At 46.2% G+C, this 27,016-nt stretch overlaps 1 protein-coding gene across 1 annotated transcript in view; it reads right to left on the bottom strand.

The window, feature by feature from the left end:
* Positions 1–24,498, bottom strand: part of LOC144114917 (locomotion-related protein Hikaru genki-like) — a 41,352-nt gene extending 16,854 nt beyond the window's left edge. Inside the window, exons 1-6 of the mRNA XM_077648941.1 lie at positions 24,355–24,498; positions 17,201–17,479; positions 10,892–11,149; positions 6,662–6,818; positions 3,312–3,460; positions 760–939 (exon numbers count right to left, since the gene is read on the bottom strand). Coding sequence (XP_077505067.1) covers positions 760–939; positions 3,312–3,460; positions 6,662–6,818; positions 10,892–11,149; positions 17,201–17,479; positions 24,355–24,442 — 1,111 coding nt within the window. The 5' untranslated portion in view covers positions 24,443–24,498. The remainder of the gene's footprint in view (positions 1–759; positions 940–3,311; positions 3,461–6,661; positions 6,819–10,891; positions 11,150–17,200; positions 17,480–24,354) is intronic.
* Positions 24,499–27,016: the final 2,518 nt, after the last annotated feature.

Genomic DNA, 27,016 nt, shown 5'->3' with positions numbered 1-27,016 from the left:
CTCACACTCTCACACACACACACTCTCACACTCACACACACACTCTCACACTCACACACACACACTCTCTCTCGCACACTCTCTCTCGCACACTCTCTCTCACGCACACTCTCTCTCGCACACACTCTCACACACACTCTCTCACACACTCTCACACACACTCTCTCTCGCACACACTCTCACACTCTGTCTCTCACACACCCTCCCACACACCCTCTCTCACACTCTCTCTCACACTCTGTCTCTCACACACCCTCTCTCACATACTCTCTCTCACACACTCTCGCTCACACACTCTCGCTCACACTCTTTCTTTCTCACACACTATCTCTCTCACACACACTCTCTCACACTCTCACACACTCTCTCATGCTCTCTCACGCTCTCTATCGATCTCTCACACTCTCTCACGTTCTCTCTCACTCTCTCTCTCTCACGCTCTCACTCACACTCTCACTCACACTCCCACTCACACTCTCACACTCCCACTCACACTCTCACACTCTCACTCACACTCACTCACGCATGCGATCGCATGGACGAGCAGACAGACGTGAACATAGACATCATTTTTGCTCCATCAGGACCGAACTGCCCGACCTTATGACAAGAATTTTCAATTGGTGATTGTACAGCGCCTGCTTGCAGCCATTTGACGTGAGTCAAAGCTCAACGTTAGCGCGCTAGGGAAACCCACCCTAGGCGTGCCACGTTCACCCAGTTCGTGTAAATGATGAACAGCACTGATGTGGTTCCCACCTACGCAGTGTGGCGCCTTGTCGGACCAGCGTCCTGAAGGGCTGCAGACGACTTCCTCTGACCCGACCAGGTTGTAGCCTTCCATGCAGGCGAACTTGGCTTTGCTATGCATACGGTTGCCATGGTCGCTGGTGACGCGGTTCTCGTCCCCGTAGCCTTCTATGGGCGGGCAGGTTACGTCTGCGGACACCGCAAAGGAAAAGGAACCAAAAAGAGATTAGCAGACTCCCGAAGACCACATGTGACCTTGAAACCATCATTCACACTCGAAACGCGCTCGCATTTTCATAGTAACGCAAAACTTCGACGGTTGCGGAGTTTACTACGCAAAAGTTTGAAAAGGGATCTTGCGTATACTACACAATAAATCGTTGCAGTTGAGAACTTATCTCCTCACAGCCATCTTGCCAGCAAAGTTAATGATCTGAGTATTTGTGACGTCCCTCAAGGACCTTAAACAGAGTCTTTGGTTTACTTGTGGGGGGAAAATTGTAGTGCATGAATAAGTAATTTTTCAAGACCGAATCAAGTACGAATAGTGTAGATAGAAACCAATTTGAATACGAAATGAATAGTGAATGAACCGAATCAAATACGAATCACAAATGCTCACACAAGTGGCGAATATTCGTACAAAACGATTAATCATGCGAAACAGAGAAGTGCTAGCAGCGGCGCTGCGGTAGGCGCTGAACCTTATACAGTTACAGCTACAGTAGTCAAAACACAAAAGATTGCTCTCCACTATGGGGTACGCAACACAAAGCCAGCATATTAACTTTTTGACCGTCACGCTCTACGTATAAGAAAAGTTACCTTTTGGAAATGGTAACGACAGTGAATGAACTAGTGCCATATTTCAGTAGATGAAAGGGGCGAGAGCTGCGTATGAGCCAAGGCCTCCAAGTTCAGGCATTAAGATAAAGTTTGCTAAACCTGTGTGCGCACTGCCACGTCGCCCAACCTTGGAGGCTTTGTATGAGAAATATGAATGCTTCAACACAAATGGACTACGTCGTTGCGCTGAACCCTTCATCCAATGCAGTACTCTGTGCGGCGTTGGGGTGGGCTCTGTTTTCTAAATTGTCACCGAAAACAAATACGGCGTACCTTGCACTAACCCCATGCCAGTTATTCGAAACGTATTCCAAGACTTCAGAACAAGTCCGATTCATTTCGAATAATTTTAAAGATGCACTATTTGATTCGTTAGGCGAATCGACTAGGAGGGCGTTCGATCCGCTATTCGAAAGTTTCCAATATTCGACCACCCCTAGGTGAAAAATATAAGTAAACGAAAAAAAAACTTAGGGCCTTCCAACCCAAAATCTTAAAGAAGAAAGTTTGATTGCGTTTAAGTTGACTGCTATGGAGTCTACAATGAGCGCTTAATATTGCTCTTGAAATTTTCCCGCCACAATTCCGGTTGGAACCGGTTTCATTTCATTTATATGGTATGCATCAGCCCTCACCTTCTGGAATGTTCGAGTGCCTTCCATTACATTACCATGTGGAATCGACCCAATAATCAAACTTAATTCGTTCACAATCCCCACTAATTCATTTTAATTCATTTTCTGGGACGGGCCTACTTCCAAAATTTTATTGTTCTTTAGATTTTCAAATTCTGTTGTGCTCTATGATTATGTCCACGGGTGGTCGCGTGGTTTTGATGACGTCACGACTCTCACAATCGCATTCATAGATCGCGGGCAGTCCACATACCACTACTGGTGCAATGGTGCATCGATTAAGCAATTAATCACTGCACCGGCATGCGGCTGTTTAAAGCACAGCCGCCGGTAGGGGTTGCGAGATTCCATCCAGTTGCTTTTCCCGAGCTCCGGTAAGGCTCATGCGCAGCAACACGGTGGGTAGGTGGCAACTGCATCAAACTTGGCAACGGTGGGCTGTTTAGCTCACAATCAGGTGGACAGATTGCCACCTGCCATGGTGGGCAGGCTGTGAAGACGTCAAAAAGTGACGTGACCTCTCTCCACCAATCAGAAAATTTCGTGCCAAAGAAGCCAGAATCTTTTTTGTGAGACGACAACCTAAATGCTGCCGCATTAAAAACAACTACAATACGATTCTCTCAGGGCACCCAAGCAGTATTCTCTGAGACAGAACGACAGCATTCACAAAAGTATAAACATACGTTTGTAGATTAAAATTGAGCTACCAGGCAGCTAGCCCATAATCGTAAACAGTGTCAGCTATGACTCATATTCCTTTCAGTAGGCTGTTGACTGCCAGGCCTGATACCAGTATTCGCTACACCTTCTAGATTGCACTGATCCCAAAACGTAACTATTTCCAGCCTCTGTGCAACAGAAACGACTAACATGTCAGCGAATAACAATTTTCTGGCGCATTTAAATCGGGAACGGAAGCCCGGAACTGCTGCATAAATTATGACGGGCCAAGGCGATCCCTCCATATTTTATTTAAAGCGGAATAATCAATTCGCTGTTTACTAAAAGAGAACGAGGCGCACAGGCGATAAATAGAAAAAAAAACGTGGCAGACCGCCGCAGAAGGGTCTGGCTTACCCCTGACTCTGACGTGAATCTCGTTGGTCTGTCCCCGAGGCGTCGTGCAAGTGTACGTCCCGGAGTCATGCTCTTTCGCCTTGTAAATGAGCAGCTCGTAGCGCCACTGTTTCTCGTCGGCGGACAGGATCCAGCCCTTGGCGTAGTCTCTGAATGAGCCCAATAAATGTTCCCCACCACGGCTTGTTTGACGTCCGGACTTGTAGAAGAAATAAAAAAATACGGCGCGAAAGCCGAAAAAAATAGAAAGAAATGTGCGAACGTTTTCATGCTGTTCGACCCGGGGCGGTGCAGGGTGAATTTTCAATGAGCCAGCAGCGCGGCACAAACATTACGCGTGGAGCGGGAAGGGGGAGCAGCGAAACGGAGATCTCCTTGCTGCGTCTCCAACCTTTTACATATGCGCAGTGGAATTCGGCGGCCACTTCCTTTGCCGCTGTGATTCGGAGCAGGCGGCTCGAGCGAACGAGCGCCCCTTAAAATTCCCCGAAAACGAGGGAACTAGTGCTAGAAAGCAAAAAAAGAAAGAAGGAGAGTGTTGGGGGGGGGGGGGGGGCGGAGTGTGGAATGAAAGAGACCGCCGCGAAAATACGAAAGAAAAGGAGCCCTGTCTGGAGAAGAGAAGGGAATGAGCATGAAGTGCGCAAGAGCTTCAAGCCTCAAGCATAATTTCCCTCGTTGTGTAAAGCGTGCTTTGCCACATAAACGGTCTTTATGAGAGGAAGCCATCTTCGGCGAACAACGAAAAATAATGGTAACACAGGCAACAGAATTTCCTGGAAAAATATCTCAATTTAGCTCCTCGAAAAACTGAGCCACTGTAATGAGAATGAGAAAAGGGACCTATACATTTAAAACTATTCCACGCATCAACCTTAGTTGGCTGTACGGCTAATTTGTACGAATGAATTAGGTAATTCGCCGATGAATCATCCGCCCAGCAAGCGGCATTCTTTGTGCGCTCACTTGAGAAGAGAGGAAGCGAGGGAGGAGAGCAGCGTAGAGGCTTAACGCTTCGAGAGCGAAAGCGGAGCCTGTATTCCTGACGCTGACGTTTCGTCCTGGGCACCGCCCCAAATGAGCCCACCTCAAGCCATAGTGGCCGCGGAAAAGTATCGAGCAATGTCGCTACACCCCCCACCCCCTTTTATACCTTGCCACCCAATCGACCTCGGAGCCAACCACCAGGAAAGCACCGACGCCATCGACTATGATGAAGTCCGACGAAGCGACGGTACAGCCTATATAATTACCACTGCTGCCTAGTGCCTGTAAGATCCTCAGCAGTCAGTGCTTGTGCAAAGCAGGCAAGTTTCATAAAAAAAATGTTAACGATAAGTCTCAAGGAGTAGGATTAGTACTGATACAAATTATTTGCTTCTTCGCTTTCGCATGTCTTGCCGTGTTTCTCCAGAGCGCTGCAACGTGAGAAATGTAGCACGTTTATGCCTCTCTATACTTAACGCTCCTTTCTTTCTCCCGCTTTCCCGTCTTGCTGAATGAACGACACGGCGAGTCGTAACGCCTACGCTGATAAAAAGCTGCGAAAAAAGAGAACCTGCAGGTCAGAGACTGCGAATATGCGTCTGCGTAAATTATCCGCGGATGCTACAGACGAGTGCCTCAAACACGCTAACACACCCAGTACAAAGCGCACGAGAGGTGGGTAGCTATATAAGGCTCTCGAAACCTAGTGTATCAATGCGAAAGCATTGTATGGCTAATCGGCAACGAAACCCGGCGTCGGCGTCAACCAGCAGCAATGATCTAAAAAAAATCGAGATGACGTCATCGTAGTATACAGGAAAAATAAGATCTCTTCTGAAGGCGCGGGAAATTGAACCCAGGACTTTCAAGTTGCGAGGTGAGCACGCAACCCATCGGCCACAGAACCACGTTGCTTGTTGGCAAAAAAAAGTGAACCTAGTATATGCGTTGCCTTACGCCTCTATGCTAATGAGTAGATGCGTCATTATAAAAAAAGGGTGAAAAAAATTAAACTGAATGCAAATAAAAAGGAAACAAACATAAAAAACGTGTTTTCGCATGCACAGCGCGTAAATAGTGGTAAGTGCCCTCTGTATTTTTTATTACAGGTCAGGAAAGTTGTACAATAACGATTTTTTTATAATTTTATAATTATTTACGTAAGTTGCATTACTTGGCTTAGCACTTTAGAGGTTGTTGAAATTTTTTCTCCCATTTATAGCCCTCAAGAACTTTAGTACGCATTGAACCCAGAAGTGAAATGGGATGTTCGGAACAAAACTGATATTAAAAAAATCGAAGGGTTTGCCGAATGTGCTTCAACTCATAATAATTTTGTTGCTAATTTCTCTCATTATCTGAAACCATCGCAAGTGCTGGGCAAAAACAGTGCACAAATACACTTGCTTTAGTCTGAATACAACGTTATATATATTTAGAAGAGCAGAAAGTTCGGCAAGTTGGGTTCATATTCATGGCTGGTAAAGCGAGAAAGGAAAACTCGGACAGGCACTAACTCGCGACTTAAGTTTATTCGAGAAAGACGCGAGAATAAGTAGGACAGCGGACGAAAAGCCGAACACAGAAAAAACCAACAACCAAACAAAAGCGCCAATCATTTTTCCGACACCCACTCAAAATAATCAAACGAACACCTCTAGATTATCACTGAAACCCCATCGATGCAGCCAAAAATTCAAATCCTCTATCAGCCAAGGAAACTTAAGTTTGGCTGATATATTTTTCACTATCTCGACGCATATAAAAGGCTTCTATGATCTTGCGAAAAATTTGGTCCCGGTGTCTGAAAAGAACCGTAGTTCTCCCAAACAGCCGAGTGTACCGTATCTATTTTCCTTTGTCATTACTTTTACGCGCGCGGCAATGTTTTGGCAAGTTATTAAGGGAGTCCCCACCTAATGATCCTTTATGCTCTCCCAATCTTTTGTTAATGCGCCGTCTTGTATGCCCTATGTGTAAGGCACCACAGGAGATGGGTAACCTGTACACAGCCCTAACGTCACATGGAACGAAAGGAGCTTTGTTGCTTGACGGTGCACAGGTTCCAAAATGCACACGCGATGAAGTTGTCGAAGAAAAACTATATTAGTGTTTCTTTTTCTTCTGGACGCTTCGATAAGCTTCGGGATAACTTTTAACGGCTCATTTTCTGTGCCACTAAACAGTGAAAGAGGCTCGAATAGCAAATCAATTCCTTATAACCATTCCTGGCGATAACTTATAAGTTATACTTCTATTTCCTCCAACGCTCGGGATGACGCGACAAGTCAGCGCGGCAGTCTCTGCGACTCAATCAGACCGAGAAGGGGCGGGATGAAGAGACCGCTCAGCGTGTACCGCACCTCTGTGACGTCCAGGCCCACTGCGGGTTTCCGCTGAAGCGCTGGTACAGGCAGTAGAGGTAGACGTTGGTTTCCGGGTAAACGACCAGTTCGCCCTCCTCAGAGACTCCATGGTCACCTTTCTCCACCGAGTACAGGATGGTCGGCGGCACCTGCACTGCGCGGCAGAGGCCGCCACACTCCGGACTCACTCGAGGCCTTTCCGCGAGAAGTTACAGCGGCTTGTTTACGTGGCACCAGAAAAAGAAAGAAATGTAAGCGGAAACTTCTCCACAACTACTGGCGAACTAGCACGTGCTCCGGCGCGCGCATACGAAATTTACTAGCGTTATCTGGCAGCGTTACCCGCTTCAGTGACCTACCAAACGCTTGCCAGACTAAGTTTCACTCCTACTAGATACGGTTTCACTTCTAGCTTGATCACGTCGGACGTTCCAATGGGCTCCCCGTATGACGCAGAATGCTGCCGCTCATGAGATGGGAGATCCGAAACTCAAGGAGGCCTAAGCATCGAGCAAGTTTTCCTAATTATGTTGCTCATCGGCTCAAGCGTAAAGTAGCGCATCATGTGCTGTGGCCCTAACCTGACGTCCACTCTTACAATGCAAGGCAGAGATGTATGCGTGTTGAAAAGTATACTAAGCTTCGTGATTTGTGTGAGGGTTGATTACTTTTCGTGTTGCGGATGTATACAAAAGAAAACGGTGGTTTTCGACTCCTCGAGTTTCGAGCATTGTTTCACTAATTTTAGCTCATGACACAGCTCATCATGTTGCGAATAAACCAAGCCCCACAGAAAGCAGGGAAGGTGTACTTATCACGGCCAAAAAACTGGGTAAAGACGCCAGAAGAAAATGTGTTGCGATCACAGAGAACAACGCTCCATGGACGTTGAAAAACTTGCAAGCACGGCGGCTAATGATTCCGTAAAGCACTAAAAAGCGGACCTCTGTTGCCGGTGGAAAAAAGATTGTACTAACGTAGTGAAGAATTCTCCAAGAATCCACCTGGTCAAGAATTACGCGATAAAATAAAGCAGCAGTCACCGGCTACAGACAACAGAAAGAATGAGGTTTCGAAACTGTTGCCAATTTCTTCTTCACAAGCATGAAAAAAAAACTGCAGCTGTTTCGGAACGTCTTTCATTCAGTTGTTTGCAGTCATTGCTGCACTTTTTTTCACCATTTCGCTATTGTCAAGTGACTCTGATGCAGTCCTTCAAAGTATTAAGAAAACCCGATCTCTCTCGTTAGGTTTATGCAAAGCGCAAGAGCGCCTAAAGCCGCCCGGTTTACGTATGCCGCTGGCGGATTATTTGTTTCGCACCGACAGGTTATTGAAGAAGGTTTTTTTTTTTAACCCGCAAGATTATGCAGCAAGAATTGCATCGCTTTTCAGCATCCGTATTGCGGCAAGTCAAGCGCGAAAGTTGTGTAGCGCAGCTACCGAGTGCATGGGGTTGTGAACGCGTGGCTTTGAGCCTCCTAATTCGTCGTGACAACACGTGCGTTTCTCTGGTTGTCACTCGCTCGTTGCTGACGCCAGCCAACGAGGCTCCCGCGCACTGTCGCGTGTATGCCCTCGCGCTCTAGTCGGGCCTTGCAGCGATCGCGCGACAAGTCAAGAGCACCCGCGATGGAGTGCCAAAGTGAAGACGCGCATTGCGGCATTTCTAACGCCTTCAGTGCCTCGATCATGCTGTCAGTTTATCAATGTCTATTACGCCGTATCTTTCACCATGAGAGTGGTAGTCTTCACTGAAAAAGTGAACACGCGGAACAAATGTTTGAATAGTCTGTGCCCCAGCGCGCGCGTGCGCAGTGAAGCCGGGAACAGGTCTTGTTAGTATGACGACCATGGGCTTACAGTCACTCGTAGCAAAAACGAAAAAATGGTCACGACTTTTTGTAATTCTTCCATAATTTTTCTAAAGAGGCAGCATGCAGTGAGCATTATATTTCTCGCGGAGTCAAAACGGCATGAATATAATGACCGCACTACATCATTCATAAGTTAAGGCGGAAAGGTTCAACGGCTTGGATTCTCGATCCACTACAGTACCTCCCAATTCATTTCGTTTATGACTACATCGTGTAGAACACATTGTGCGTAAGGTGACCATGACATTGTGTGCTATTACTTCCCCAGAGCTTTTGGCACCGAAGCCGTTTATAGCACTTTCAAAACCATTTTCACGTGTAAAACTCAACCAAGAGTCTTGTTGCGTCCCTAACCTTGAGAGTGCAGAAATAAAATAAATACTACCGCGACTGGGGATTCGAACCAACGACGGCTCGAACAGATCAGCTTCGCCACTACATCCCATCACATCACATAAGATCAACTTAACCTCGATCAGAGCTAAACCTGAGTCTAATATCGTCGCCAGACGTGCATATATACTCGGTTTAACTAGGCTAAAACTCTACTACTGTTTTTATTGGTAGAAACAGCCGTGTTGCCGAATTCGTAGAAATTCTATGTCGACCTGGCTTACTAAACTAGTGCAAGCGGCACTCAACAGCCCTTTCTTTATTGTGACACCAGCGCCGCTTCTCAGGCTTCTCACTGAATGCTCAGCTGTTATTAGTTATGTCTTCACTGCCACCACGCACTGGCCTATCTTACGGCAGTGTTACCAAAAACACTCAAACCACAAATATTTGCGACTGTTCCTTCCTCGAAGCAGATATTGTGTTTCATAATCACCTCAACGACACTGTGAACATCATTTTTCAAAGGGACTGTTTGCCACCCGCTGGTGGAATGTTTTTCACGTCTTAAGAGTTGCGCGAATGGTGCCACCAATGATAACATCAGTGATGGTACCAAAGGTGCAGGAGAAGCTGTTACGAAAATTTAGACACTGGTATCGCTTATCATCATCACCATCATCCTCCCAGTTGCGTTCACGGCAGGAAGAAGTCTCTACAAATGATCTACAACCATCTCTGCAAATTTCCTAGTTTCAGCTGTCCACCTGACCTTCTGCTGGTCCCTGCTACATTTTTTCTTCACTTGAAATTCACTTTTGTTACTCCAAGAGACCATCGGTTACCTGGTCTTCACATTAAATGTCCTACCCATCTAAATTAACCTGCCTTGGTTTCAGCTCATTAACTCGTGTTCGTTTCCTAACGCAGTCTGCTCTCTTCCCGTCTCATAACGTTACCGCTGTCATTTTTCTTTCCATAGCCCATTGTGTTGTAAACTGGAACTCGTCAAAGCCGCCTTTAAAAGTTTGACCAGAACATGACTTTCAGACTTTTGCGCGCCGTTCAGTGCAATCACGCATGCCTTCAATATAGGCTTAGACAGGGCGTGGCTTACGCGAAGCGATACCTGTATTTAATTGTATATAAACTATCGCCAAACTATGCCGCTCGTCATGTCCATGAAAGTGTGAACCGCGTAATCTCGATCTGGCTCCCGCTTGTGCGGGGAAGACGAGCATTTACCGCTTAACAAATGCGTTTCGACAGCAGGCCTCTGTCGGAGGACGTCATATTAGGCACATGGCCAGAGGCTTGGAAAGCTCTCCAGGCCAGAGCGTTCTTTCCTTCCTTAAGCAGCGCGGACTTCGATTGACGGCTGCGATCAGGCGCACAGATGACGCGGTCGCATATATTCGCTCCTCTGTTCAGTCCGCATCGTCACCTATCGCTACCTCCTTTCTTCCCCATCCGCCCCACCACTATCAGCGCAGATTAGCAGGGCAGAAAATTATAGCTCAGGCCGTTCGGTCTTTTTATTTTTTTTAAGAATAAACCTTTCTCTGTCTTCCTATGCCTGAATTTAATGTCAAGCTTTTTCGTTAGCCTCCAAGTTTCTGCCCTATATCTATATGTGAGTGCTGGCAACGTACAACTATTATTTACTTCTTCAGGAAGGGCGAATCGAGTGATTTATCACAGATTGTGCTGGCCAAGTAAGTAATCAGCCCCTTTAGGGCAGCTCTTCTTTGAAAGATACGGTAAGCTACCTGCCGCAGTGGAAGTTCCCAGTTTTTTTTTTTCTTCGGCTGCACTCCGCCAAACCGCGAAAGATACCCTTTTACCCTTTTAATGTTCCTCTCAGAAAATGTAAAAAACAACAAAAAGGAAATAAATAAAGAGGAAGCCCAGACCAGCAACGCTTTGCCAGGCTTAACGCCAATTCGAGATGAATGAAAAGACGCTAAATGCTCCAAAGCAGTACGAGTGACCCGAAGGAAGTGTCCGGGGTGCTCACCAGAGAGGTTGCTCTGCTGCGAGGTCTCGAGGCAGCTGGGCATGGCGGCCGACCACTGGCCGTTGAGGCAGCGCACGGTCGCGTTGCCCACGAACTTGTAGCGGCCCAGCTGGGCGCAGCGGAAGCTGAGCATGCTCTCGTGCGCCATCTGCGTGAGCCCGGTGACGGCGAGGGGCCGCCCATCGTGGTGCACCACCAGGTGCGGCTTCTGGGGCCGCAGAGGGCAAGGCTTCAGCACCGAGTGGAACCGGCCGCCGTCTGCGAGAAGCCACGCTCGGTGCTGGGTAACGACAGCGCAACACTCAGAGTGGATACCTGAAGCTATTACTGCAATAGCAATCTTTGTCGTGAGCAGGCGAGTCACTAAGTCACTGGGGCGGGCATTGGAGACACTACAGGGCACCACACTCCTCTCTTTCTTTGATGAAAAGCGAAAACTTCACTGGGAGCAGCAGCAATTACCGAAACGTGAATCATTTCTCACTATATATGGGTCAGAGTACAGTGATTCCGCCCCTTACTTTCGCCGTCACTAAAAAAGGCTGCATGCCGATGTTGAAAGGGTGTCGTTGGCTGGTAACTGATGCGTGGTGCCGCACTAAGGCTCACGGCAAGCGATATAATTCGCTCATGCATGTCACGTATGCCTCATTTGAGAAAACTGTCACCATGATCTTGCAGCGTTTAGGCTAGAGAAAACGTCGGTACAATGTGAATTTTAACTAAATGTAAGCGTAAGCACTCCGTTATACCAACCGTGTAAAACGAAACTTATATGGCAGAAATGTGCTTTTTTTGGGGGAATGCAGATTATAGGTCTAGTCATAACTTTTTTGCTTCAACGAAAGCGAAGGGGAGAGAAAACTGGTCTGCCAGCAACGCTGCACCTTCGGGCACCCTTGTGCTTGAAGAAGGACTTTATTTTCAGTCTCTGTTCATGCTTTGTGTTGTAGAGATAAATAAAGGCTGGATAAGTCTGGTAACTTAACCTATCACCTTGCTGAATATTGTAAATTTTCGACAAATGCCTCCTCTGAGGTGCGGTATATTCGTGAACATTGTGTTATTCGCCGGCTACTTTACGTAGGATTGTACAATTAAATCAAAGCTACAGCCTTCAAATTGGGTGAACGGAAGTTAGGTCTTCACTGCGGGAAAAAGCGGAGAGTTAGGATCGAGTTGGAATCAGATGGATATAGTCAAAAAAAAAAATACCCCTAAGTCTGGAAAAAGGAAAGCGGGCACTAAGTGCATGCTCACAAAGAAGAAAGCCAGAAAAAAATGAGAAAAACAAAAGCAACGCTGTTCTCAGAGATCAGAGCGCAATCACTATGCGGGAAGCAGTGCATTCACGAGAGTGCTGCGGAAAAGGAAAGAGAGATTCCAAGGGCCGAACAGTCGGCACGTGAAACCGTGCGCAGAGACACAATTAGGTCCGGAAGTCAGCCGTTGGGCTCCAGCGTGCCTGGCATTAGGGCCTCGTGCAATGTCTGCAGGCCAAAGAGTACACGAGGGGGTGCGGGATAAGCAGTACTTCAAATCAGGAAAAGCGCACAGCAATATTCCTCTCGGCGAGACTGAAAAATACATGCTTGTGCAAGTACGCAGCTACAGTGTTTAATTACTATTGTAAGCGGGGCATGGGTCCGCAATAGGCAAAGCTAATGAGAGACGGAGATGGAAGCCAGCTAGGCAATCAGCTTAATACGCCAGATGAAATGAACAAACAGACATGCGCCCACTGGGCAATTTAAAACTGAATAAGCCATGCCGCTACAAAACGTATTGAAAACAATCTCCACGAAATAGGACAAGTATTCGGGAAAATAGAAGCAAATGAGGAGAGTGCACAGGATCACCGTTGAGAAAAGCTAACGAAGAGGGAAGACCAACATATAAATAAAGGTTCGAAACTGCGCAAACAGCAGTGCCCTCGCCTGTCTTCCGGGTTTTGCTTTAGTAAAATGCTGCAAAAAAATGATTTGCATAAAAAGTGAACTTTGTGCAGGACACGAACCAAGAAAACCATCAAGCGTATTCCACTATACTTCGTCGACATTCATTCGATTCTCGCTGAGATAATAATAAACTATCTTGCGATACCCTGCAATTCGGTGACAAGAAAAATTATATACGGTGACGCACCGCCCTGCACTCACTGAAAGGTTGACGCGAAGCGCGAAACGAGACACCATAAGTACCGGAATGCAGATACGGTTCAACAGAGCCGCTCACACATAGGAACGTATCGCGAATGGTTGCTGCACGACTACGTAGCGGCCAACGGGACAGAAGTCAATGCACCGCCAATCACAATTCGTTCTTAAGTGATTGAAACAACCTAGTGAATACGGGCCCTTAGAGGAATTAACAACTTGCGCCTCCCGGGAAACCTGACGTAACGATGGCAACTTAAAACAGGTTTTTAAAATATGGTAGCAGGAAGGGACCCGTGCACCTTTGAGCTCTCGAGCTCGTTTTTAATGCGAAAGAATTACTAGCACCAACCTAGCTTAATGGTTAGGCTCAGGAATGAATAAAGGCGTAAGCATTAAGTTCTCGGTTTATGGTGGGAGGGATATGAAGCTGTCGTAAAATATTTTTAAAGAAAATTTAATAACGCGAGTGAGATTTAAATTTATTTACAAACTCTAGATCTGGTTGTGCTCGAAGAGAATTATCCCTAACACAAAGGAATGGCGTGTCCTCCGCCCCCAACCTTGTCTTTCCACAGCCTCCAGTGATTTTCCTTTAATCAGAAAATACAATTAATTTCATGCCCTAATAAGCTTTGTTATACGTTAATAAAAACGACCGAATTAGGACGTGTTAGAAAATATAAAAAGAAATATTTACCTATTCTCGCTAAAATGTAAGATATGGTAACTGCACACCAAGGTGCAAAAATTTAACTTACAGCTTATAGTCTACAACGGAAGAATTGTAAAGCCTTATATTCGCGAAAATAGAAAAACCCTCCGCTTTCATCTCTGTTTAGACGTCCAAGAACACTGATCTGGCTCGAAGCTTGCGAGCTGAAGAAGGTTTGTCGTTTCTGGGAGCTGAAACGGGTGGTTGTCATGAAGCTCTTATAATAATAGAGGGCTCCACTTGCTTGCCGACCTAACGCTGCAGAGCCAGGGTAATTTACCCGAAAATTGTCCTCATACGTCGTCGTCTTGCAATATGAACGCACTCCAGTGTCCTCCATATTTCTCTCTTTCTACCTTTTCTCGGACGCCTGCCTCAGTCCCGTTAGTTTTAGTCCAGCAACGATTTTTATGCCGCGACGAATTCTCAGCAATTCTTATGGCTTCGCCGACTAAAAATGTTGCTGTAGTGAGGGTTACGTCCTCGCTCATTTTTTTTTTACCGTTAAAAAATGAACGCTCACATAAAAACTTAAAACTTACTTCGTTTCTTTTTACGGTCTGCGCTACACAAGAGAACCAAAAGATAATAACAGAGGATGTACAAATATAGCGAACTAATGAGCTTCTGGGCGGACCATTTGAGAGAGTTTCATTTGAGGGTCGAAAAACGTCGGTGGACAAATATAAGTCAAGAGCTGATTTACCGCTTTCTAAAAAATATTCCTATAGAAGACACAAAAAAATTGTCAGCATTAAATGCTTATTGATAGAGAAGACTTACCCAGAAAGGCGGTTACACAAATTGAAAAACATTTTTCTCCGTCAGCGGAATGGCTAGACGTACCGAGTGTTTTAGCTCTGAAAAGCCTCTCACATATTTTAGCGTTAGCACATCCTTGCACTCCAGGCGAGGGAGTAATATGAAGACCACCCGGACAAGAACGACTGCTTAGAGTACTGGTCTCTTACACGACGTAGACATGTAAGCAAAGATAACCACACTAAACACCTTGTTTCGCGTAGCTGATCAAACCGATGTACAAACACATTATGCGGCTTCACCCGATGATTACTGTGTATGAGTGAAGAACACACTCTTTTTGTTTCCTTCGTACTTTTTCTCTGGACGCTTAATAACCATAAGATATTTTCAAGTTTACTGAAAAAAAATGTCCACTACATTATCTTTTAAGTACAAACTGACTCTTCCCGCAAAATTATGTCCGCTTTTTTTCAGCAAACATTACGCCTCCTTAAAACTGATACACCTTTGAGGGACGTTTGAAACCCTGCGATCTAACAACTCAGCCCAGGCATCCGTTGTTAGACGGCGGCATGAGGTCTGACTGCATGAAATATTTTGTTTCGATTTGCAAAGCGATAAAACGAATAAAACGTAACATAACTGAACCACCCAGATCTACAAATACATGCAGCAGAAAAAAAAAGCTTTAAAAGAAACAAAACATTTATTGATCCTTGCACATGCCTGAGTTGTAGCAGCTGCATGTACAGCAACAATGAAATAAACGTTTTTCAGCCAAGATTTGTGTATTTATTCAATAGTAAAGTATAAGCCACTATGGACGTACCACTAGAGCTCACATGCGGGCGCGCCAGCCCATAAATTCTCTACACTACTGAGCAGCTTTGCAGTGAAAGCGAACTATAATGCTATGATATCTGACATGTGGAAAGAAATTTAAAAAAAATATTTTTTCTGGCTTGAAAGAGCATCAATTTTTAAAAAAGATACATAAGGTAGTAAATAAAGTACTGTTAAGATTAATTATGCAGCTCATGTTTGCTTCTATGATAATGAGGTCGATTTACAGAGTAAACATAATGCAAAACAGAATTTTGCGTAGTTTCATCGCCGTTCATTTCTATCACTGAGTTCGCCGATGTAAAATTAAGTTTAAAAAAGAACATCTCGTGACCACTGGACATAAATATTACTTATGTCAGTGTACATTCCAAAAATTTCTTTTGTAAAATTTTTCCAGTCTTTTTTCTAAAGAACGTTTAACCATGACCTAATTTTGCAATATTTAGTAGTGTATAAAGACAATAACAATTCATAAGCAATCAAATAAAATCATAAAAAGGCAAATATTGAGAAAATACTTTGCGAAGAGAGGATAATCGCAATAAATGTCATGTTATCAGGAGGCAAGTTTAGCTTCGATGTATGTGCAACATCTCATATTTGGCAGAGCAAATGAAAAAACTGTGTTTTGCGCTTTGTGATAAAATTCAAATAGCGTTAACATTGTTAAAAAAATTCTTACTCTCACAAATAATGTTGGGAAGCACCGCTCACATAAAGCTAAAAATTTCGCGGAAGAAATGGAGATGGTCAGCCGCCATGGCTGGGACGGTTGGTATGGAGTAACCTATACCTATTATTTTCTGGGATGTTACAGGCTTCTTGTTACTTACAAGTGTGAACGTTGAAAAATATTAGATTTTTTAAGGTTCCGTTCAATTTTTCTGTTCCTTTGAGCCATAAGATGCTTTTGATTCCCAAAAAATTTCTGATTAAATTGCTAAGGGTTGACGGAATATTGCGCCTTTGACGACGTTGCAGTTAACATTGTGCCTTCTGTGCTGAATACTCCAGGCAGCACTGTTCCGAAAGTAACCTTTTTTTTTTTACATCCACGTATCAAAACAACGCATCCCATATAATGGAATTCCGCAGTGTGCCTCGCAATACCAAAGCGGTTCATTTTCCAGTCCCTTAAACACAGTCGCTGAATAGATACAGTTAAATTAGTCACACCTATACAAGAGCACGTATGATTAAATCATGACATATAACGCCCCGCTTGCACCATGGTCGTAGTTTTCTAGACAATGACTAAAGCGCCTATGAGCTCCATGTGTGCACACTATTTTACACGTACTTTCAACCCTACTGTACTCAATGCCTGTGCATCTGCATTTTCTTTTCCTTCTTTTTTCATTTATCAGAGGGATGAAAGTTGCTTTTGCAGGCTTCCCCGGAGGACAATTCAGGAGAAGAAAGGAAAGTTAAGCTTCAAACATGACGCATGCCGCGGCAGCATGGCGCAAATGTGTACTGTTCACATGCACTTCGGAAGGCAGTTTTACTTTGTTCCTCATGCTTTTAGTCCCCTAATCCCTCTTCCCCAGTGCAGGGTAGCCAACCGGAACCCCTTTCTGGTTAACATCCCTGCCTTTCCCTCCTCCTCTTTATCTATCTATCTCATGCTGTGAGCGCTGTCGGTAAGAGTGCGCATAATGCGTTGTGTGTTCATTTTTTTTTCTCTCCTCTATTTTCCCGCCCTTGTATTTTTAAGCATTGTTTCCAAACCGTACAACAACAACAATAATGACACTGATGCTTAATGATGAACCCAGAGGTGGAGGTGCTGAGGAAGGGGCGAAGGAGAAAACTTGGCGTTCCTACCTCCGGCCTGGCTCTCAACGGCGCAGAGGGGCCCGAGCCAGACCCCGTTGACGCACTTGATCTTGCAGGCGCGCTTTTTGGCCACGCCTCCGAAGAGGCCCATGAAGCGCACTTCGTACACGTTGCCGAACTGCTGCGCAGTGCCGTCGGTCTGGAAAAGCGAGCCGTTGAACACGATCTCCGGCGGCGGGCAGCTGGTTCTCGACGCCACGGGCTGCGACGGCTGCGGCGGCGGCGGCCCGCTGGTCGTGGTCGCTGGCCCGCTGCTGCCGCCCACCGCTGCACGGGAGGGCGGCGCCAATTGAGAAAACGCGACCGGGCCGCTCTGCCACGGCGGCAGGTCGCCGAGACGCTCGGAGCATGAATGCGTGGAGGGCAAGCGCTTCGCAATAACAGGCAAACGTTTCACAACGCTGGCGTGAGCTTATCGTGCGCACATGCTCAACCCGGCAGCTTTAGGTTACAGCGCAACTTGTCAAGCCACTCGTCTCAAGCTGACGGCGATCACGTTTGCCTTTTTTCCCCCTTTCTTTTAGAATGATGTTCACCAAGCTAAGACCTCCATATCATCATGCTCATACCGGGGCTTCCATAGAAGGTTTTTACTACAATGTTTAGAAATGAAGATTTCAAAGTAAGAAGATGGCCTCTTCGGAACCGTAGTATAAACGGTTGACGATGTCGGAAGGCCGGTGAATCGCGTCTACTAGCAAGCCTAGTAAGCTGGTTAACTAAATTCTGAACGTTAACACTTAACTATTACGGTTAGGCAGCTCAGTGTAAAGATTTGCAGCCGTCCGTTTGTAATAGCCGCGTCAGTGGTTAAAATTTCGAAAATTCGATTTCACGATTCTGCTTGGCGCTCCAGCGCAACGACTTCCGGCGCTCAGTCGATCAAACCAAAACCGCTTGGCCGAAGAGCGCATCAGACCACAATACCGAAAGGTAAATGCCCCTCGGCGGCGCACGTGTCATGCGAAAGACACCCTTCTAGGTCGTACGCTCTTTTCTTTACTAATTTGTAGCAAATATGCCGACCCGAGCACCACAGTGCGACGCCCGGGTCATAAATTTACTGCGGCAACCTTCATGCTGCAACTGATCTGAAAAGCAGCCTTTGTCATTTATTTCAGTAAGTCTAAACGCACCGACATAATTAGTAATATAATTTGAGCAGCTTTCGTCCTTCACAATACTACCTTAGGTTACGAACACCGGTATTCACAAAAGTTAAATCTCGACCTGAACTCAAGACAGAAGTTCGAAAATTGCATGCAGCACTGCACTGTGCTGTTCGCATGATTTTACCGACATTGTGCTCATGTATGATGCATATAGAGAGGAGTTCTCGGCTTTTTTTTTTATCAAAAACGTTGCCACCGTTGACAAGCAAATCTGAAATTTAGCTACCTCGTTGTCACAGTCTCTTGCGGAAGTGCTCACTGCTTTGTATATTCTTGAAGCACGGCCATATTACTAGCCACATCCTGACCGTGGATGTATAGGAAACACTGCTTGCAGAATTTTGCAGCATGTCTGATGATGCCCTGCAAAGAGTCAGCCATTCCTTTTCGCGACATACCCGTTCGGTCATTGCAATGCAGCATGAGTAACCAGGCTGGCCAAACTCCTACGCACGCAAATCATTGATGATGTGCGTGATATAAACCTGCCACGTTTCGTGGAGAAATTATGATTCCTTGAGCCTGCCGACTAATTCAAATGGCAACAGATTGATACCTTGGCGTTGTGCATTCCCAACAGGACAGTTGGCCTGGATAGTTGAAATGGGGAGTTCGTTTTGGTTATGAATTAGAGCAGCTAAAATTGATTAACAGCCAGAAAAGCGTTTGTCACCTATAGGTAGGTGGGTCGCGATTTATAATTTTGTACAGAAGGTAGCGAATAAGCACGCCGTACGTCGAAACTAAATTACCTATAGATCTTCTCATTTCATGCTCAAGGCTTTCATCTTCTCAGGAGCGAATTTCATGCTTTCAAACGTATATTTCACTGCCAGCCATCTTGTTGTGAACACCTACTGCCTTGGTTGTTGTCATAATTAACTGCACGCAGCTTTTGTGAAGCACAAACTCGAGTATACTGTACTGACTATAACGTTTTTATGTCAGTACCATGTGTCTTCAAATTTCAAATACACTCTTATCGAAGCATTATACTTGATAATTCCTTCCTCTTTAGTTCCCGTACCACAGGAACGATTCAATATCGGGGCGGTGTGCTTCTGGCGCTCAGCCAGCCGTCTGCAGGCTAAAATACTCTGCGCGCTGATGTCCAAGCATAGCTGCGCCGCAACAGTCAGCGGCTGAGTCACTGCGCTGAAAAAAAAAGCGATATCGCCTAGCGTTCTTACGTACAATGCCTACGCGGTATGTGTTATGTAAGCGCGTCTCACATAAGAACAGCAAATGGAAAAGTCAATCATGCGGAGCGCCTGACCTTATGTGCACCTCGCTCTTCTCAACTCATTCGTGGTAAAAAAAAAAAAGAGAGAAAGTTGCAAGCAGAGGGTCGGCATTCACCGCCGTCATTCCTTTTTGCCCGCTCGGAGCAATAAAATGCAGCACCTGTTATTCATTCCGCTGAGCGAACATGCTTTACCTCAGGTCGCAGCGGCTATATCCTATTGCCGTCACGATTTTACTGCTGAGCCAGATAGCAGAACCTATAGCTGACACCGCGTTGCCCGCGGCGCTCTATAGTGCGAGCGAAACGTTCACGGCTCAAGCCGTTTTATAGCCAGGGCACTTTTCTCGGCAGCGGCCTGTGGATAAGAGGCTTGCGAGTGAACAACAAGCGTTGCGAGGTGTTTGTGATGTGGCGGCTTTGGAGGACGACCGTTCCCCGAACTCTGAAGTCCTTTGGCGCTTTCTCCGTCCCTTTTTTTCTTTTATCCTTTGTTCGTGTGCACAAAAACCCAGCCGTAGAAGCAAGAGGTGGGGGGGGGGGGGGGGGGGGGCAGGAAAGTTGGAGGCGACGGAAAAGAGAAAGAATGTCGCCATGCATCGCAGAACACTCGCGACAACAGTGCGGCCACGGGGCGCACGCACTACGTCTTGCGGGACAGAGCGGGAGAACGAGGGGAAGGCGGCGGCACCGCTCCGACATTTCATTTCTCAGGAGACTAGCTGGCACGGCATTTCAGGGGAAAGCCGATTCCGAACGAATTCCGTACCTGGCGACCATCGTCTCTGCGCTTGCACTATTGGGCGCGAAAGAGCGCAACCCTCGGGAGAAAGTTGGCACGGCACTTGTTTCTTGTATCCCCATTTTTGTTTCTACACTTGTGTCACCTCTGCGCCGTGCGCACAAATTAATAAAAAAATAATAAAGGGTAAGAGCGTAAGGGGGGGGGGGCAGAAAGAGAGAGCGTAAGTCCGATAAGCTTCTTAAGCTTACGTACTTGTAAAGTTCGTGATGGACTCTCACTGGCCGTTTCGTGGTACAGTGACGTCCCTGCACCTCTTCCAAATGGCGAGTGTTTGTTGTGGATTGTTGTGGAACAAAAGCAGTCCGCCAAAATTTCCGCGAAGGTTCCTGAGGCGGTATTTTTAGTCTGAATCGAGTTGAGGTCGGAATACTGGAGAAACAACACGAGAGAAATGCAGAAATGCGAAAAAAAAAAACGTCTTTTCCAAACAACTTTATTTTTTCGAAAGTGCAAGAGAAGGCGCTAGAGGCACGCATAATAATCACTTCATCAATCAATATCTTTATTTCTTCCGCAAGAAAAATAAGGGGAAGGGGAGGGCTCGAAGAAAAAGTGAAAGTTTCTACTTGGCGAGCTTCGTATTTGAGGCTGCAGCAACAACAGCGAGCTTCGAGCCCAGCTTTAGGCACCAGAATCTGGCAGCCAACCGAACACTGACAGCGCATGAGAAGGCTACCAGGAAATAACTAATGAAAATAGCCATGGATCGCTTGTCACGGGTCGAAATAAGTGCTCTGCGAGGCGTAACGCCTGCACTTAGCACAGCAGATACTTTCCTGCAACACCCACCGTGGTGGCTCAGTGGTTTGCGCGCTGGGCTGCTGAGCCCGAAGATGCGGGTTTCGATGGAAGCAAAGCGCAAGGTGCCCGTGTACTGTGCGATTGCGGTGCACGGTAAACAGCCCTAGACGATCGAAATTAATCCGGAGTCCTTCACTACAGCGTCCCTCATATTCTATGTGTCCCTTTGGGACGTTAAACCCCGTACACCATTCTTCTTTCCAGCAAAACTCCGAATCAGTTGAAGAGAACAGGACGGAACAGGAGGCGAAGACATAGAAAGGCAACTAAAACCACAGGACCTGCGCTCAATGCAACTCGGTGATCCGTATTTGCCTAGATAGATATATATTCGTGACCTCTGTTATTGCTATAGAATCAAACTTCATTTGTCACCGCACCATGCCTCGTTGCTCGGAGGTTCTCAACTCGCATTGGCAGGCACCGGTGGTAGGCCGCATGCGACCCAGATAGTACCTGGGCAAGAATTCCCAGATGTGCCATAGTCGCACTGAGCTTCTAACCTAACTTAAATGAAGCGTGCGCGATGTTGACTGGTGTGATTTTTTGCTACGTGCACTGAAGATATTATGCAATAGCATAGGAGCCTCATTGCAACGAAAAGCCGGTGCTGACCGGCGACCGGTGTCACACCTGGGGAAGAAATAAAGCAAAAAAAAAACCTTCATAGCCAGAAGCAGGATTCGAGCCCGCGGCGACGCGAACAGATCAGTACCGTGTAATATGCTAATGCTATTGGGTTTTACTAGCATGTCCAAACGCCGAATGGCTGTTCAGCATGCTTATGTTCATGTCATGAGATATTCATCAGTATTTTGGTGATTCTGTTCGTGAATTTGTAGAGGATTGGATAAGTGCAATGTAGAAAGTAAAAAATTCTAATCATTTATAGTGAAAACTGTTGTCTGTAAACCAGATCACCTTTACTATTCTTCCAGTCTGTATTTTGTCTTGTGAAATAAAGCCAATCAAGAAAAAAACTACGCCATCGCCGCAGCTCAACCTCCCGCGTGTTAACTGCCAGTCTCTCGCACTACGCTTGGAATGTCGTCTTCGTCAACCACCCGCTTTCACACGCGTTAAAATGCGAGTCTCTCGCGCTGTAATTTGAAACCGTGGTCTTCATCATCTTTCATCGGTGCGCGTGAAAGCGCCATCAGACGAGCATGCAGCGCGAAACGTCGGGAGATTAGAATCTATGAAATCCAGTTAATCGACCCAATGCTATCGCAATGTCATCGCACAATGGTAAATAAGCGACCTACAAATTTTCTTGCGTCAGTAGAGCGGCAGATGCACAGGGATAGATAAGAGGCTTCGCCTTCGCGTGTCGTCACTAAAACGCTAGCGTTCACCTACCGCCTGAACTGAAGGAAATGCTGTTCATGCGGCCCTGCACCACAAGAGATGTGTGGACCAGAGCTCTTTGATTATATCATTTGGGGAACTCCGGCTGGAAACCTGAGTAGGCTCTCTGGCCACATAACGGAGGTTATCAGACGGTCGCGCCGCCATGAGCTGGGCTGTCATGGATTTCATTTCTCTACCATGTTCGCGTTCTGAGCACCACTGAACAATTCGTCTGAGCGCCGCAAGTGGCGTGGCAATCTGCCGACCACAAAGTTTTGGCCCCCCAATCGTAGCGCCGGATTTCAAAACATGGGTCCAATGGGGAGTTTCGAAAGTGGTTTACGATCATAGAGTTCTGATCTTCGGGTGTTTTCACACACGTGCCATCTGCGGTCAAGTGATCTAGCTGGAAGTGGGCTTGCGGTTGTGCGGAATAAGGTCGGATGCGATACCGGCATCGCTGTCACCTTCTTCGCCTCGGTGAAAGGCGAGAACTCTTGGATGTACTTATTTCTTTTTAAATCACCACACAGGAGAATAGCTTTACGAATGCCTTCAGAAGTATAAAAGGTTTCATGACAACTCATATGATGATGTAAGCGAGTAGCTGACTCTGTTGCATTTTACCTAAAGGGCGCACTGAGCCTTTATAGCACAAATTTCTACACTCCAGAAAGGCACAAATCTGCGTGAGCTGAAGCAGTTATCTTGGAAGCCCATTAAAATCTAAAATGTTGCGAGCATAACTGCCTAAGCATAACTGCATAAGCGCGCACATGACAGAGTTGTCTCGGGCGATAAGCTCAAGTGGACAAAATGAGGGGGAGGCAGGCCTGTGGCTGTGTGAACGTTGCGCAGACTAAATTGCGGCTTAAATATTTCTCCTTTTTCATAATGCCCTTTTGTCATACGTGCCCCATTTTTTCTTGATCGTTTGTAGAAGAGATAATGAGAGCAAAATATCTCGTGTCAATATACAGCGTAGATAAGCTTCAAAGGCAAAGGCAAGTCCAGCAAATTTTCTTCTTGGTAGCAAAGCAGGAGGAAGAGACTGAAAGGCAGAATTGGCTTTCCGCTCGTCTGCCATTTCAGTTTTGTCCCTGCATTGCAACGGAACGGCTGGGGAAGTGTGAGCAGTTGGTACGCCATGAGCAACTAAAACCGTGGTCTCAAAGCGCTATTTTATGCGATCATGCACTTTCCCTAAGCACGCCGACTGCGGCGGTCTCCCACGCTTTCGCGAATGTCTTCCCGTGGTGGCTGTCGTCTGCTTTGCTAGAATCACGCTCACGCAGACGCACCGGGGATACTTGTTGGAATCGTCCGCGACGACCGAGAGTCCGCCCCGTTCCGTTAAATTCTCAGCTCACTCGGCAAGGCGTCGCGCGTTCAGTATTTACAGCTTCCAACTGACCAACGCGCATTTGAGAGAGCACTCTCAGATAGTCAGATGGCCCACAACGGCTCGCTGAAACGACGCACGACTTGAGCCAACAGCGTGTGTAGTTGCGCAATTCGTGCGCTCTTGTGTCACACATCTTACACTGACCGACCCTGGAAGACGGGCAGCGTGCGCCGGCAATTACGAGACGCGAAATATTCCGCCGCACGCCACCGCTTCTGGTGCAGCGCAGACAAAAAAAAAAGATTGAAGAGAATGTGGAGGAAATCCAGGCCGCATGTAATAAGGTCCGGTGTCACACCTAGAAAGAGCGCCTCACTTTCGAGGTGTAGCAGCCACGGGGGATGGAGAGATTGAGGACGGCCTTACCCTTGGGTGTCACCTGCGCCGGGTGGAAACATGCCACGCCGAAGAGCACCAGGAACCTCAGGGACGGAGCGTGCAACGCGCGGACCATTTTTCGGAGCCAGGCCTGGTTGTTTACCGCGTCCGCTTCTGCATTCCGCCGGCGCGGATGTCGCTGCCTGAATCGATTGCAGGACCCCAGATCGACCGGGAGCCGTGGAGCGCGGCCATAGTTGCTCGCTGGCACGCCGCGCAGCCGCTGGGCTCGGCCGCGCTTCCGTCCTCGCCCTCGAGTTAAATGCAAAGGGCACCCGAAGCTTCAAAGTGGCCATTTGCGCCACAACTGACCAACTGCTGCAGCTTCTTTGCCGTTAAAATTAATTTTCGAATAAGTGTACTGCACCGCAAACAAGGGATTGCATCAAGAGCGTCATCCCTTTGGGCTTGAATGCAGCTCAAAAAAAAAAAAGTACGAAGAGCAGCTGAGATCCGAACAATCACGTGACTCCTGTCACGAAGCTTTGAACACAATAACTGATTAACTCCTTGCGAACTCAATTAGCGATATTAGCTGGATTCGGTTTAAAGTGTGTAGCGTCGAGCATGGCTTCTTTGGCAGATTAAGGTTGTAATTGCAAATAAAACAGCGACTCGAGTTTCTCGGGACACGAAAGCTGCGTGGTACTGTGGCCCATGGAAGACGCATGATTCACGAAAATATTTCCATTTGGATACAAAAACTGCGCGGGTACGTGGCAGCGGCGATGAACTTCGCAAAGTGTCGGTAGATAGAATTAGACATAAAAATTTTGTGGGTGCTGTTAATGAAGTTTCAGCCGATTTCTCGCACCCTCTCGCAAAAAAAAAACAACAACAAGAAGCTGGTCACTTAGTGGTCATCACATAGAGAAACAACGAAACTCCAAAGACTACTATGCACTGCTGGCCCAACCTTTGACATCTTGATTTCAAGGCCGGTACTCTAAAAAATTAGCTACCAGGTATTTTTTTCAGCATGATATTGATTACAATTACACGATGTGTTAGAGAAACCATAAGCAAATAACTCAGCAAATGACGCTCAACTTATCAGACAACACGAAAAACGTTTCCAGAACTATACACCGAACAGAAAATACAAGGATGGCCGTCCTTGCTTACTTAAGGTATAATTACGGTCGCTGGCACTACTGTCTGATCATCGTGTGCCAATATTAAAATGCAAAACCAATGTTTTCGTCTGAACTTGCTGCGCTCCGTCAAGCCTTAATACAGCCTTCAACCGTTTACGCAGAAGGAAACACGCAGTAGCCTTTGGAACTGTAGCAAACCTGCGAAAATTTGTGCTTCCCTAGCCTTGTGCGTTGTGTCCTGTGCGTGCGTGCGTTTGAGGAACTCGAAACTATGTGAGGAACTCGAAACTGCAGCGAAGTGCTCCTCTAATATGTCTGCCTGTTCTGTTATACTTGTTTGTCTTCTAGGTGCCGTAAAAAGAGGAATTTTGAACGGTGAGAAGCTGCCATTTTTTTTTAACCTGCTCCCCTATTTTTTTTTTTCGATGTGATCTGGCTGTTTGCAGATGCGATGTAACTTTGCCATGATGCTTTCTCAGCGGTACGATGGACGTACCGAGCTTTAGCTCTTGCTTTTTTTTAATTTATGAGGTTTTCCTGTGTCGGGTACATTCGAAAGATACCCCACGCTTTGTTATGTTGATGTTTTTTTTGCTTCCTTGCAGTCTTGTGTCCACCACACTTTGTGATTTTGTCACACCAATTCAGAAGACTGAGGAATAGCTAAGTGCGCGGCAGCTATACTATACAATACAATTTGTGAAATTTTGATTTATCTCATCGATGTTAAGATTATCTAAAGCTATTTTTTCTAAAGTGGCTTCTGCTCTAAAAAGTTGCTAGTCTGCTAGATGAAGCTTCGAGCGTCGCATTTTTTTGTTGGGATGACTTCAGGTACAAAATTTAAAGTGATTATTACAGGGAGGTGATCGCGCTGCCATGTGGGTTTCCGATTACATCTAATTAAAATCGCTAAAAGTACAGAGTGAACTAAAAGTCAAATCTAAACAGCTCATTTTCCCGGAGCTTGGGGAGCAGTATGCAGTTTTACCAGAGTTCAACAAACAAATTTTATTGATCCGAATAAAATCTTCTATAATTTGACCTCTGGTATCTGCTTTTCACTTCCCCAAAAAGAAGAATGTCCGTTAAAATTGCCAACTACTACATAAGGACCTGGTAGTTGCGCCAAAATGTTTTCTAACTCTATGTGGGTTACTTTCAGGTGTGGCTCGAGGTATACAGAGAACGCTGTTATAGTTTTATATGTAAGTAGAGTTGCTGCTACATACTCTAATTTAGTTGTAAGTTTCACTTCACGGGCTGCTATACCACTTTGCACGACGATGGCTACCCCTCCCGGTAGCCTGTTTACATCCTCTCGGTCATCGCGGAATACCTTATATTTTTTAAACACATTTCTATGCTGGGGACCTAGGTTAGCTTCCTGCAGGCAGAAAGCAACAGGGGATATTGAAGCTAAGATATCCTTGATGTAACTGAATTTATTTAAAAGTCCCCTGAAGTTCCACTGGTATTATGAATGCCATCCTGTTTTATGTATTTGGAGTGAGAAACTAGGTTTAGATTTGTCCCATGATACGGGGTTTGTC

The sequence above is a fragment of the Amblyomma americanum genome, chromosome 1 (genome assembly GCF_052857255.1).
Source record: "Amblyomma americanum isolate KBUSLIRL-KWMA chromosome 1, ASM5285725v1, whole genome shotgun sequence".
In the NCBI taxonomy this organism is placed as follows: domain Eukaryota; kingdom Metazoa; phylum Arthropoda; class Arachnida; order Ixodida; family Ixodidae; genus Amblyomma; species Amblyomma americanum.
This window is presented reverse-complemented; position numbering and strand designations above follow the sequence as displayed.